The sequence below is a fragment of the Excalfactoria chinensis genome, chromosome 17, assembly GCF_039878825.1.
Source record: "Excalfactoria chinensis isolate bCotChi1 chromosome 17, bCotChi1.hap2, whole genome shotgun sequence".
In the NCBI taxonomy this organism is placed as follows: Eukaryota; Metazoa; Chordata; class Aves; order Galliformes; family Phasianidae; genus Excalfactoria; species Excalfactoria chinensis.
The window spans coordinates 8,698,033-8,713,065 of record NC_092841.1 but is presented as its reverse complement, the minus strand read 5'-3'; the positions used below and the strand labels follow the sequence as shown (position 1 = coordinate 8,713,065).

The window sequence follows — 15,033 nt, the reverse complement described above, 5'->3', positions numbered from 1 at the left end:
TTAAGCTGTATTTATTTCCTAAGTTTAGTTGTTTCCTGCCCTAACGCAGTGTCTGGTTATCCCAGCTGTGTAGCCACTGACTGCCAAAATAGGATCTGGATGTAAGTTGTTTCCAAACATAGACCGGTATGGCCCACAATAGGAGATTGTTAGAGGGATCATTTAGGGAGCTCATTTGAAGATGACTTCCTTCTGTATCACTGGGCTCGTTATTGCTGCAGACTGGGGTCTCCTTGGGTCACTGAATACATGTGGTCCGAAACAGTGACTGTGTTATTTTAATTGTGGTTAACATATTGCTGCAAGAGCGTATCATATCAGAGAACATATGGCAGTGTCAGTGACAGTCTGAACCAGGTAGCTCAGGGGTTGGCTTCACTGAACCTTCGTGTTGCTGAGGGTTAAAAACTCTTTTAAGTAATGGCTTACTGGAGAAAATAATATCCTTGTTGATAATCCCACAGCGTACATAGAATGAGCAAGGTGGGGAAAGCCCCTCAAGGTCACCAGATCCAAGGTTGTTTTAAAGACCATATTCATGGAGGATGCACTAGAAACAGGTTCCTGTAGATATCAGAGATTTAAACCCTCACGTCATAATATGCTACATATCATCAGTTGTAGAAAACACGTGTTTTTTATCGCAGTCCCCAGGTAGCCTTAGAATACTTCTCAATTTGCCTTTGTGTAAACTGTAATTTACGATTTAGTTGTCTTTTGTACTGTGGAGAGAGTTTATATTCTAATTAGGCTGCAGACTTTGAGACTAAATTAGTCTGCACCTTCTTTGAAGGGCCCAAACTAATAATTATTTAGGCTAAACCAGCATCCTGGTGAATAAATGCATGGTGCATCCTGATGTGCGTTTCTATTACAAATCTGCTGAGGTGAAGCCAAAAGAAAAATCCCTCCTTTAGAAATAAAGATGTTTGCTGAAGCCAGGCAGTAAAATGTAAAGGGAAAAGGGGAGAGGTTTAGGTTTGTGGAGCACTAAGAGTTTAGACAGCTCTGGCTGTCTCCTGTGGCAGCATTGATGTCAAGCATCCCTGCTGGCTCCATTGGTCTCTTCTGCTCGATGACAAGTTGTCCTGTCAGCCTACATAGCTGGCTGTGGTGCTACTGAGTGCAAGGAACCAAGGCTTTGTTCTGCCTTTACGTGTCTTCAGTAATCCCCTAAGGAGCAGAATGCCTTAGTGTAGGGTGGGATGTGAGCTGGGTACCAAGAGCCAGGGGTGTACGAGAGCATGTTCGCCTCTATTGCCGTATAGGCTCTCCCTCTTGAAATCACATTCTCAAAAGAGTAACAACAGTATATTGCTTTCCCAGGATATTTTTCCCCAGGTCCATTTGCTGCCTGGCAAAGGAAGGGAAATGTTGTCTCCTATTGTCATGCTTTGTTACATTGGGTCTATTCTGGATGTCACGTAGGCAGGAGGCAGTGGGAGAGATCTGTCTTGCTGCGGTGCCTGCTGCTGCTGCTCCCAATGCAGGGTGCCCATCTTGGGGCTGTCACTCACCAGCACAAAATCTATTCATAAAAATCACTAGAAATAATAAATTTGGGACTAAAATTAATTTTGTTTCCATTTTAAGCATTATAGACTGTCAAGGACCAGAAGTTATTAATGTTTGAGTGTCTATTGATTATTGATGGTGTTCAGTAGGAGCCTATTTAAAGGCAAAGTAGGAAAAATAAAATCCCAAGGTATCACACAGGGAAAGTAATGTAATTGGAGCAAATGGAGAAGTTTTGCTGTACTGTAACAAATGTCTTCTGTGCGTGCCCTCAGAACTTCATTAATCAGTTGTGTCAGAGTGGTAAGTTGCAGGGTGGGCTGTGGAGTGCAGCTGGTTACTTCCTAATGCTTTTTCCAGGTGATCTCAGCTGAAGTCACGTGCAATGTGAAGTTCCACTTGTTCAACACGTCCAAGTTCTGCCACTCTGCAGCCTGTTTTTGTTTGTTTTTAATTATTTTAATTAGATTTATACTGGGAAATCTTTGCTTGCCTTCAGGTCTAATTTAGGCGCCTTTCATTCCCTTTCATTTTCTTCTGCAAAATTCAGTAGAAAGCATTAGAGCCTGTATTTCAGGATGTCGTGTTTTAGTCGGTGGTGTAAGGATGCTGTGCCACGTTACCTGTCTGCAGTGGTTGCTCGTTGGTACTCGAGTTCAGGGAAAACGCTTCTTTTGAAGGTACTAACCCAAAACATTTCTCTTCCAGAGTAAATCTGGCATTACTGAAACTGACTATTTAATTGTATCACTCTTGTTACAGGGAAACAGCCTCTAGTGTAGGCAAAGTCTATTGTATATACAAAGCGAAGATTACGCTCAACAGGATGGTTTTCATGGCAACACTTCTTTCATATCTTTGTGCGGAACGACGACAGGATTGAAAACTGGTGTGCGAAGCCTGACAGAAATCTCAAACAAATCATTTAAGAACTTCAAACATTTTGTCTTTCTCGAGGAGTTTGCCGAGGCTTCAGCAGCTCCATCACGACACCCCTGTGCCGTCGGTGTGATTTGTGAGGAGAGCGCGTTGTCTTGGAGCCCATTAGCTGTGTTGATCATTTCTAAGCAGTTCTTGCCAGTTCAGGAGATTGCCACAGTGCATATGCTGTGTGCAGTGTTGTTTAACCATTTTCTATGATATACTCTTCTTTTTTTCCCCCCCTGAGGCTGTAAAATGTGAAATATACATACTTTTTTTCCCCCAACATAACAATTATGGTGAATATTTGCAGCTATAAATCAACACCAATGTGTTTTGTTTTTTTGAAGTCTTAAGTATCATATTGCGTATCTCACATTGTATGCATTATAGTACAAAAGTAGAGCTAATGGTGGAGCCCATCCAAAGGGAAAGTCTGGCATCCTTTTGAAGTAAATACTTCCCCTGTAATTAAAGCGATTCATAGGATTTTGCTAAATTTCTGACAAGGACATTGATGTTAACACCAAGCACGAGCTCCTTAGTGACCCTGACATTTTGTAGTCTTCGCTTTTCACAATAGACTGCAGTGATTTAGGTCTTTGTAAAGGCGTCTGTCAGGAAGTTGATGGAAGAAGCAATCGAGAGTCCAGAGATGTTAAATTGAAGCCAGCGGCTGAGGCAGCTTGCCTTTTTTTCCTTTTCTTCCCCTCCCCTCAAAAATAGTTTTTACAAGTGAAGCCTGTTTTGTCCTCACAGTCAAAGTGTCTCTGGTGGTTGTCAAAGCGTAATGAGAAAGACATCAGGAGAAGTGATGCTAAGATGATAGCAATTCCTTGTGGGGAGGAATACTTGCTGGGGCGTTGCAGCCTGCTGGCCGTGTAGGTGCCAAATAGAAGTTATAAGGAACTTTAGTTTAGAATCATAGGACAGGTTTGGAAGAGCTTCTTGTGGAAGAGAAATGTGCCGTGTGCCTCCGACACACTTCATCTGAGAGATGGCAGTTTTATAGTGAAAGTCTAAAATAAGCCCCACCATAGCAATAGTGAAGTGACCTCTTCTAAGAGAGGTGTAGGTGGTGATTGAAAAAAATACCAAACAGAAACCCCACAATTGGTTATTTCAAGTAAATCTTGGTGATGATCGGGATCTGTTGACACGGAGTAACGCTGTGCTAAGTCCCCCCCTTCAATCATTCAGCCTTTCATGTGAGTGGTACAAGCTGTCCTCTGGTTTCCGGGATGAGAGTTTGAGCAGCCCAATCTAGGAACAGAAAACACGTGTTTATTTTCATCTGCCGATTTATCGTACGGACTGTTCCAACTTTAATTGATTCCTGTGCGCAGCACAGAGAACAGCAGTGCTGCCAATTTTATCCTAATGGCTCTTTCTCGCTCTAGTTCAAAATCGGAAAGCCCTGATACGGTTTGGCACAGTTATTGAAATGCATTGCCTTTCATTCTAGTGCTATTCCACACTCTCTACCCTCACCATTAACACTTAATGCATAGGTTTTCAAAGCACCGAGTGCCATTAATCTTTGCAGTGCTGGAGCTTGTACCTTCCTGAGTGTATGTGAGGGCAGAGAGGAAAGGAACTCACCTGATGATATGGCAGATGTGCGAATGACATCCTGTGACTGTCTGCTTCTTGACTGCAGTCCCTATAGGCAGCTCTATTTCTAAGACTCTGGCAGCTCTTCTTAGAAAGCGCAGTTGCTTGGTGCGAAAATACCAAGTGTATTTTAACAGCCTGTATTAAACCTGTATTAAACTAAGCAGAAGTCATTTTTAGCCTTTCAGCGTGAAAAATAAGCATACCTGGTTCCGTGATAAAGCAGATTATTCAAGTTAAAGGAGTTTCTAAGGCTGTGCTGCTAGCGTCAACTTTTGGTTTCAGCCTGTCATTCCTGCTTAGTGCGATCAGTGAGATAATTATCAACACAATTTGCATGTAATAAACAGAATCTAGTATGAACTGTGTGCAAAGCTCTCCATCTGCTGTAAAGATTGGATCTCCACCATGAAGCACTATTTCTATTTGCACTGGAAGCTGACTTGAAAGCGGCCTTCAAAAGGCTTAAGCTTAGCATTTGGCTTGCGAGGAAAACTTCAACAAGGAATGCCTTGGTTTCTAATTAATAGCATCACAACTTATGAAATGCTGTTATTTTGCTGCAGAGGGTGTTCTGCAATGCAAATATTGATGTGAAATCCTCCTAAGAGCGGTTGTGTGGCCTTGTGTTCCCTCTGCTTGCTCTGGGGGATCAGTTAACAAACACCGTTTCAGAGCTGTATATTTTTCCTCTGATATGAAGATAGACAGGAATTTTTTATAAGATGTTAATTTCTAGCTATTTCAGAAACGTATGCAAGGGAATATGCTTCATCTGAACCTGCATGGGAAATGCTGCTGCCGTGTGTATCGCAACAGCTTAGCATAGACAAAGCTTTCCTCTTCATATAGATCGTCGTGATACTTTTACTATCTGAATTTGTTTCTTCCCAATGAGAAGTCACTAAGCATTAGAAAGCACAGCTGAGGCAATTGAGGAGGACGGAGCAGGAAGCTGAGAGATGTTGAAGAATGATTCACAGCCTCTTGTCTTTCCCTCAGTCCTGAGTGTATGTTGATGTGGTGTCCCAGCAGACCTCTGGCTGCTCTCTTTGACTCACAGCAGACATCACTTGCTGGTCCTGTGGTTCCTTCGGACTCTTGTTATGGATGAGCAAATACAGCACGAGCTCAGCTGGGTGAAATGAATTTGAGCACCTTCTTTCAGTTCACAAAAGTGAGGTCCTCCCAAGTGGCAAACAGGACGGCTGCTTTCCCTCCTTCCAGCATGAAATGCACCTGGGTAGTGCCACAGTGTTTGTTCAGTTAGAACCAAAAAGCGGCTCAATGTAGATCATGGAAACACTTCCAGATTAAAATCTGTCCCTCTGTGGACCACAGGCTGAGTCTCAGGTTTGCACTGTGCTGGCACACTGCAGTTTGGTGCCATTCTGCTGTGCTGAATGCCTGTCAGGATGTCCCTGGTGCATTGATGCCCGGAGTAACAAATGGGCAGCCCAGGGGGATGGCATGTTATCTGCTCTGCCCTTCTGCCTATCTCTGCTTACAGCTTTCCACCTGGCTGCTCCTCAGCGGAGCTAAATAGCTTGGTGCTCCTCTGAAGCACGTGTGCCTGAAACCTTTAACCACGTTCAGTTGCTTCCCTTCCTTGTAATGATTAAATGCTCTTCTTTCTTCATCTGCTAGCACAAAGCATTTGTTAGCATGAGGATTCTTCCATCTGGTGGGTGTTCATCCACAATGCCCAAGTTTTTTCTCTGCTGTAGGAATAACCTTTAATTTCTCACTTCGTGCCATCATGTATGCTTGGGGAATTGGTTTGGCTCATTCCTGAAGAGTGGGGATGTAGCTGCTGCAGTCACTGTAAAGGCCTTTGCTATGACAAACCAAAGTGCCAGCTCAGCCTATTGCTGCTTGTGTGCTGTAATGGACCTCTGGCTCTGAGGAGGTATACTTAAAAGCAGTTATTTAGTAAAAGCTCCTGTAAGATGCTGCTGTTTTATTCACGTAGAATCACTAGTTGGTCTTCTGCTTTTACTTTGTTTGAGAATGGGGATAGCTCTGTGAGTGCTTCGGCTTTTGGGAGGATTTGAGTTCTTTTTTCCTATCTAAGATATAAGAACAGTCCTGCTCGCTTTCAGTGCATGCCCTGTGTGTTTGCCGGGCCGAGAGTCTCCTGCTGTTTGCAAAGCTGCCATCCCAGCTATTGATTACTGCCACTTTTTCCTACATCAAAACATTTGACAAAATTAGGAATTGGATTCCTCGGCGTTTTTAGCACCACAAATAGATTCCAGATATGAATCGCTGAGCAGGTTTTGATATTTTTAGGGTTGACAAAGCACTCCCTGTTGCAGCCGGGGTAGGTGAGCACACTGAGCAGATGGAGGATGGCCGTGAGCTCCGGTTTGCATCCGAGCAGCTCACAGCAGCAGTGGCAGTGCCTGCTCTGTGCTTCCCTTCATGCTGTGCTGCCAATCTCCTGGAACTCTGGGGAAAGGAATTTGTTCTTTTCAGGAGAGAAAGAATAATAGAGCAGAATAGGAAGAAATTGTTTTGTTTTTTTTCCCCCCTGTTATGCTCTCTGGGCATATAGGTACCACCGTGACACAAATGGTACAATCATAAAGTGACTGTGTGCAGTATGTTTAGAAGATAAAACCCCAACTAATAGAAAACATCCTTGTTTCACCCCCACCCCTCCTCCCCCCATAGGATTCCTGGGAGACTGAATGACAGGAGAACTCCCCTGGGAGAGCTGAACTGGATCTTCACAGCCATCACAGACACCATCGCGTGGAACGTGTTGCCTAGAGGTATGATTTGGGCAGGCGAAGCAAGTTTTCATCAGGAGGGAGCATTGCTTATTCAAAGCAGGATGGAGAGTCAGAGAAACGAGAGGCTGAAATAAGGAGAAAATTAAAGCTTAATATTGAAAGAACAGCTCAGGCGTGATCTTGAGGCTACTTGAATTTTTTATATCCATTCTTCTCTACCAGAACAGTTTCAGCAACGTGATAATTAGAAACTAGAAAGACTTTTTCCCCTGCTAACGTGATTGTTTTAGCTTGAATAATTTTCTTACTGTATCTAGAAAGAGCAGTCTGCTTTTTGCAGCCTTTGTTAGCATCATGGAAATAAATACCAACCGACAGCTACTTTCTTTCCATTTGCTGATAATACAGTGTGTCTTTTACTGAGTAACTTCACCCTGCTTTTCAACCCCCGTTCTGCTCTCAGTTTTCATTGCCTAAATGATGTTTACATAATGCTTAGGGTACTCGTGTTATAAAGGTGCTCGTGTAGTAATCTGTGCTATCTCCTGACAGATCTTTTTCAGAAGCTCTTCAGGCAAGATCTGCTCGTGGCCAGTTTATTTCGGAACTTTCTCTTGGCAGAAAGGATTATGAGATCCTACAACTGTACCCCCGTCAGCAGCCCCCGCCTACCCCCAACGTACATGCATGCAATGTGGTAAGTCACAGAGTTCCCTGTGCTGCAAAGGCTGCTGCTGCCTTAAGGAGATTTGGGGAGCTGGAGTCACGAACGATTGTTACTACTTAAATCTACGCGGCGCTTTACTGATTAAGTCTGCGGATCAAAACTGAAAGAGCATGTGGCAATGTAAATACCCATCTACAAGTTTATTTCTTCTCTTTGCATGCGTGAACGTGATGCAGTTCTGTAATACGGCAGCTTCTATTCAGCTGTGTAATCGTTCATTCCAATAGGAAGGGAGTGGGGCATCATCTTGATTTGCATGGAGAAAAGCTGGTCCCTTGTGATTGCAGAGGGTGTGGAGCATTGGGGGCCTAAGGGAGAAAATCAGAACTTGCATTGTAGAGCTCTTTTGCCGCAGAGTTCGTCTATTGTCACTGCTGCTTTTAAGATGATTAACAGAAATGGAGGTGGCACAGTTATGTAAAACCTCTTAAATGTGGTTTTGAGGATCAAACAAGCATTCCATGAACAACAACAATACAAATAATGTTAACAATAACAATAAAAATGCTTGCTTTGATTCTAGAACAGCATAAAATTTGGCTAAGTACAAGCCAGTGTAGTCAAGCTAATGCAGTTCCTTTAGGGAAAAAAGATTGCTGTGTGACTTGCTGAAAGGCTGATAGCACAGCAGGTAAAGGGGACTGAGTGGGCTTAATTTGCCTGCATTTTCAAATCCCTTTGGTAAGTTTTCTTCGTTAAAACAGAGAGGAATATAAATGTAGAGATGGTATGAGGTGATGATGATCAGTGCAAAACTGGTAGCAGTATCAGTAAGTTCAAATCATGTTGAATGTTTCCCCTAAGAAATGGAGATAAGATAACGGAGAGCCCCAGCAGCATGCATGAGGTGCAGGCAAGGAGATGGCATTTGCTGGTTGAAAGAAGTTGCTTTCAGAGTTGGAAAGTGTGGAGGTGATAGGATAGACTCAGGAGTCCAGGATCCTGTTCTGTCCATCACAGACCTGCTTGGTCTAATGGTGGATTCTGGAGAAGTTTTCTCTTGTGTTCTGCCAAATAGCACTAACAATAGTGCTGTGAAGTCCTTCAGACCATACCACAGGATAATGGCATTGTTGTCACTTTTTAGGGTTTATCAAGAGAAGAAACTCCTTAGGGAAAGGCTTTTTTCCCTCTGAATCCCAAACACTGGCGATGTTCAAAGTGAGTGAGTGGAGACGATCCCTGGGTACATTTTTCTTCATTGTCCCCCCCAAAAAAAAAGGTGCAGTTTGAATCAAATCTACCAAAAGGGAAAATTCCACTTTTGTCGGAGGTGGCTCAGTTCTTTATGATGAACTTTCAGTAATGACAGATTTAGAAACTAATTTAGGCCTTGCTTAAATACTCTCTAAAAATAATGACCTGCGCTTACCGGTCACTTTTCATTCAGTCATTTTCTACTGGATTCCAGATCCTCCAAGCCCATCTTATTTAGATCAGCCGGCTGAAGGCAGGGAGAGCTGCTAAATGGGTGCTGAAAAGAACTGAAACTTTGGATTGCTTTGATGATCTGTGCTGATGAGTGGTGGAGATTGCATGGATGATGCGGCAGCTTCTGCTGATGGTGAATGTGAATAGAGGCAGTGTGTCTGTGGGCGTTCTTCAAGGATCTGACCTCAAACTTTAGGATTTCCCCACTCCTCCTCCTCTTCTTCCTTCTTCTGTGCTTTCTGGGTGTTGCTTGTGCTAGTGCTTCATACCTTCCTCTGTTCCCATGGAATGATGAGCCTGAGTGAAGGGTACGTGTTTCTGGCTCAGGTTTGGCTTTGTTGCTTGTGTCCCCAGTGTGGCATAATGTTTAACTTCTCCAGTACAAACTGTGCGTGTATTCTCTGCCTTTATCTCCTGGACTTTGCTGTACATTCACAGTGTTGAGAGTATATCTGCTGCTACAGATGTGAGCCATTCTTTGGATGCAGACATGATCTGTATCCCAGCAGAAGAGAGGCAAAGTGCTTTTGCCTTTGTATTATATTTTGCACCATCTTTTGCAGGAAAGGCATAAGTCAACATCAGTGTTTTGCTGAAGTCGTAAGGCACACACAGACCCTTCTGAATTGTGTGTGTACCCTGATCCCAGCAGCAGCAGTGAGTGTGCCCAGGGGTTCTCTGTGCTGCCCTGCAGCTTCTTCTCTCTGGGAACCCCTCACAGTTGGAGGGAGGGGAGCAGGAAGCCCCAGCCTCCTGCAGCTCCTTCGAGACCTTCTACCTTTCACTGGCATGCTGTGTTTTACCTGCATGAGGTGTAAACCCTGCCAGGCACATGCTGTTGGTATCCGTGCGTTGCAGGTCCCTGGCTGCTGTAGGCACTGCTATAATGCATGTATTAATATTAATATATATTGATTGACTGGTTGAGCTATTCAGCTTTGAGAGTTGTTTTGTCTATTGTGCGGTACAAACAGGGGCCTGGTGCTCTGTCAGCATCTTGATCTGTGTTGTGATGGACTACAGTTTATACATTACTGCTGTTGGCAGCAAGTTATATTCACGGCCTTCAAAAAAGACCCAGTAATGTATTTAGAAATATTTCCTAACCTGGGACGTAGATTAAAAATGAAGTACCTTAATTACACCATGGAAGAACTATGATTTGCCCATAATGGAAATATTGCAATAGTACATAAACCAGGCATGAAATTGTAGTTGAAAGAAAGTCATAATGTACTGCAAATAAAATATGTGTGGAATTCCAGCTGAAAAGGGAAGTCATAATGCAGCAACCCAATTACAGGTGGAGAGGAGCAGCAGTCTTTGTGGCAGCAGTGCAGGGCAGGTGCAGTCTGCACCCTGATTTCTCAGAGAAATGAGTCTCTCTTTAGGTATGCGGAGCTCTTACCATCTCAGGAGGAGGAATGCGATGTTTTGAAAGGGTATTTGGGACTGTTTGGCATTTGAAGGATGAGTTTAATTCAGATTATGCTCTTGCTCTAACCAGACTTTTTGTTTGCATCTGTGTTAACATCTCCCAGACCCATTCATGGACTGCAGACAATTTAGCAGAGAAATACAGGAGGAAAGCAGCAAAGTGTGTGCTTTAAGCTGCAGCTGGGGTAAGGGAACACGCTGGTAGAAGAAAGAAGGATTTCAGAGTTGTACCGAAAATTCATAGCAATAAATATTGCTTTAAAAATTGCTGTCTGAGCATCTGCCCAGCTGAGCCCTACACTGCAGGTGGCTTCAGCTTCTCTGTAGCTGCTCCTTGGTATGACTGTCTCAGCAAGAAAGAGCATTTATTGCTAATATTATGTGTGCTGCAATATAATATGAGCTATTCCCAGAAAAAGACAGAATGCTAGAAGACATCAATAATACTTTATATTAAAAAATGTGACATGAGAATTAAAAGCATCAGGCACCGACTCAGCCCGGAATGGAAGTGGAATGTAAGAATATCTGCCAGCTGAGGTGCTGCGTGTGGGTGAAGAAAGACTAAAGCACATCTCTGTAACCATGTTTCATTTATGTTGTTGGGGTATTACTGTGAGCTTCCAGTGCTGAATGTTTCATGGGTTTGCACAATAAAACCATCGCTGAGCAGAGCTGGCACAATCAGCCTTCCCTTCTTTGTGCGAAGGTCCAAACTTTGTGGCACCGTGGGGGGAAACAAAGTCATGGCAGCTGGGTGAATTAGCATTAGAATATTAAGTTTAAAGAGTCCTGCTGCAGTGAAATTGGTGTTGGGAGTGGGCAGAGGTGGGGATCCATGAGCGCACAAATGGCTTGTGCTGAAGGGCTGAGGAGAATTGGAGCTGAAATACAAAGACACGTATGAGTATTTTTATTACGGGAGGAGAGTGTTAATGATTGAATTCAAGGGAGCTCTTTCCCTGCTGAGTTTTTATTGTAGAATAATGGGAGAGCGATGCCTTTTCAGTCTTAATTTTCATATATTCTGAGATGTTGTATCCTGTCCCGGGATGTTGGCTGGCACTTTGCTGAGCACCTTGTTGAAGGGATTGATCAGTGCAGACAGAGAAGCAGGGCATTGTTGGCTTGTTTTCTTTACAGACTGTTTCTGTTGGCAGGCTCCATTACTTCGCCTGTATTTCAGAAAACAAAAGTACATTGCTGCCTTTTTTTTTTTGTTGTTTCAGTTGAGTCAATCTTCCAACTAAGGGAGAATTGAATATACATTTATTCCAAAATATACACAGGGGGTGCCTGCATCCAAGCATGTTCTGCTCAGTTTTGGAACCGAAGCATCTCCTTTCCTCTCCCAGTGCAGCTCAAAGTCGATGACTTTGAATCCTTTCTTTAATTAGACTGCTTCACGGCACAGCATGGAGGAAACCACAAAGTACTAAACCCCTTTTGAGACGTGGTTCCATGAAACTTGCTCAGTTCCCCACGAGTGCAAGGATACACTTGGCCATGAGATGCTGTAAGTTGTGTATGAAGCCTTTGAGTTCGTGCTTTGGGGCTGGCAGCCTGCTGGCTGGGCAGCTCCATGTTGTCCTGCCTCGTGCCCCTGCCAGGCTGGTGCTGCTGGGTTCCTCTAGGTGAAATGGAACCTTCGTGTCACCTCCATCACTGACTCTAGCTTGCAGGAAACGTTTAGTGCTCAGAGATGGGGATGCAGGCCCAAGAGGTTGTATGTGATCGTGTTAGGACTAGAGGTAGGCAGGGCTTCTAGTGGTAGTGATACAGGGACATAGAACTAAACAGCTGGCTTTGGAGAAAACAAGCTGCAAATTCTGTTAGGCTTTATAACATGATTTTTGACATATCAGTGGTGTATATATGTGTATAATACCTTATGTTACATGTATGGTGGCTTCTAATTTAACTGGGGTATACAGAGAGCACATCTTATGCTTTATGTATAGAGCAATTAGGACAGCAGAGTGTAAACCCCTCATTAACGTGCTGTGTAGCAGGAATACAGTGATATTTCAGTTGGTTAGAGCACTGTGGTGTCAACCTGTTAGTTGGGGTGATGGGGAGAATGCAGATGGAGGTGGAGGGAGAAGGGGCAGTGCTGAGGTGTTGCCATGCTCCTGTAGCTGATGCTGGGGTAACAAATCTTCCATAGCGCTTTGCAAACAATAATCTCCATGAAGAAGGAAGAGAGGCAGTGATCTCCTGGGCTGGCTCTCATAAATCACCTGTAGGATGCAGTAGCACCCATCCCTGTTCTCCTGCTGCTCCTTAATTTATCTCCTGTTTGTGTGCTAAAACGTAATATTAGTTCAGGGAGCAAATCTACAAACTGCCCACCTTTCTGGTTCCCTTTGGCATATTGAAACAGTCAATCACTTCCTACCCATCACCAACAGCCATTATTTTCATCATGTCTCTACCAAGTGTTTTTCCCCTTCTGTTTCTGTTCACATTGTCGGTGGCATCAGTCCTTTACTGTTCTTTTGTGGCTGATTTTTGACTCTTAATTACTGCAATGCCTATTTGAAGCAGTTCTTTATCTTGCCCATGCCATGAGTTCGCTATGTGACATCTCAGTCATGAATTATGCAGCCCAAAGTCTAGCAAGCAACAACGTGTAGCTGCTCTTGTAGTAGTTGGGAGTAGCGTGATATTTACTTCAGGCAAAACTGTTGTTTCCTTGAGTGTCTGGGTGGGTGGGCAGGTTTGCTGTCTCGTTTCTTACAGGGATGAAGCAGAAACAGCACGTTGGGCTACTTGGGAAAGGCTGGAGCATCGTTTCAAGTAGTTGAATCGATGAGAATCCCTTAACGCAGCTGATGTTAATCAGTGGCTCTCTAGACTGTGATGAGCAGTAACAAGATTTTATATTGCTGGTTACACTCTTTTTAAAAGATTGAGTAACGTTAGCTGTGTGGCTACATTGATTTTTAATGGCTTGTTTTTTGAAGCGTAAAAAGAGATTTTGTTTTAATCTACTTAAATCGCTTTTTAAGTTTTGGGTATTTCTTTCTGATAACATTTAAAACCTTTGGGAATTGACCCCGCAGGGCTGCTCCAGACATTTTTATAGCAGCATTAGATCTTCTTACCTACAAAATGACTTTGTGGAGCTCAGCATCTTAGTTCTGTGCCCCTGCATTATAATGACCTATGCGGGATCCTTTTATAGGCAGCCAAAATCAGCCTGGTTGTCTCTGATCTCCAAACCATTTTCCTCCCACCTTGTAAAACTCGTCTTGAAGTCTGTATTTATTGGTGTTTTCTGAAGCCTGACAGAATTTCTGTAGGTGATATTTCCCTGTTCCTCCAAGTGCCTCCAAGTCAGAAATGTTCATCCTTAGCTTGTAGCGAAATTATCTTTATAATTGGACTAATTGACTTTTCCTTCTCCACGAATAAATCTCTCTCATCAGCTCCACACAAACATTTTGTCTCCAGCATGGGTCTTTATTGAGCATGTGGGAAGCATTTATTGCCTGTGCTTTGATTATCTCTTGATGATCTCTTAATTATATTGGCAGCATACTGTCAAGTGGAAGGTGGATGCTGTGAAGCAGAGGGACAAGGTCTGGGACAACTAAAACAAGCTGCAGCTCTTGAACCCGTGTAAAAATGCGAGATTCGCCAAGGTTTATCTTTCCATTTAATTGGAGAGATTGGTTTTAGTTGAGAATAGCTGCCAGTGAATCCAATGGGATGGATTTTGCTCGGTAGTTGTTCTGATGGGAGGCTTTGTCTGACTCCAAGCAAGGTGATTTAAGAACTTATTAGAGCAGGTAACTAAAATACGCCGTATTGATTATCACCTATGGCCTTCTGTCTGCAAGTGTTCCTAGGAGAAGAAAAATTGCTTAGCCTATTGATGGTAGCACATGATGGCCACAAGTCATTAAAGAGCTAATGTGTCTGGAGAGTAAATTAGTTTCTTTTGTTTAAGAAACCCATAAGGTGGTAGTTTAACTCACTAGACTTTCAGAGTGCATAAATCCATAGGCTAAAATGAAAAGTGCCTTGAATGTCTATGTGTCGAGTAGGGATAATGGTTTCTTGGGTAGGACATACTTGTTTCACATTTTTCGAGGTGTTTCAAGAACTCTGGAGATGAAAACCTTTTATTTTAGTTTGATTGCGAGTGTTTGGAAGCATCTTGGTACCACATTTCATTTGTGCTGCATCTACCACAACAGCTTCCCGTACCACCACTCCTGGTTTATGTGCTGTTAGTATTATAGATCACCATACTTAAGCTGTCCTATAGCCTAGTGGATAAGCGTAAAAACAGTTAGAAAGAGGGAACGCTAAGTGTTGTGCGGCCGATCTGACAGCACTGCTTTATCCATATTGGATGACATTGCTTGTGGATAACTGCTGATAACTTCTCTTTCCTCTTTCACCTTTTTCTGTAGGCAAGCGTGGGACCTTGCAGTTGATATTTGCCTTTCCCAATTACCTACAATTATAGAGGAAGGAACTGCATTTAGGGTGAGTTACATAATATATTGAAACATGTCCTTGTTTAACCCGTTATTGGAAGCCTCGTCTCAGCACGTCACTTTTTCTTATTGAATCTTGAATGTAATGGTTCATTCTTTTGGCAGACTGTAAATCCAGGTTCACCTCATTTAGAGGAAT

The 15,033-nt window shown here is 43.2% G+C and overlaps 1 protein-coding gene across 4 annotated transcripts in view; it reads left to right on the top strand.

Moving 5' to 3' along the window:
* RPTOR (regulatory associated protein of MTOR complex 1) overlaps positions 1 to 15,033 on the top strand; it is a 110,938-nt gene that overhangs the window by 40,811 nt on the left and 55,094 nt on the right. For all 4 annotated transcript variants that reach the window (XM_072352270.1, XM_072352272.1, XM_072352269.1 and 1 more), the window contains exons 8-10: positions 6,727 to 6,827; positions 7,341 to 7,485; positions 14,808 to 14,883. In XM_072352270.1, coding sequence (XP_072208371.1) covers positions 6,727 to 6,827; positions 7,341 to 7,485; positions 14,808 to 14,883 — 322 coding nt within the window. The remainder of the gene's footprint in view (positions 1 to 6,726; positions 6,828 to 7,340; positions 7,486 to 14,807; positions 14,884 to 15,033) is intronic.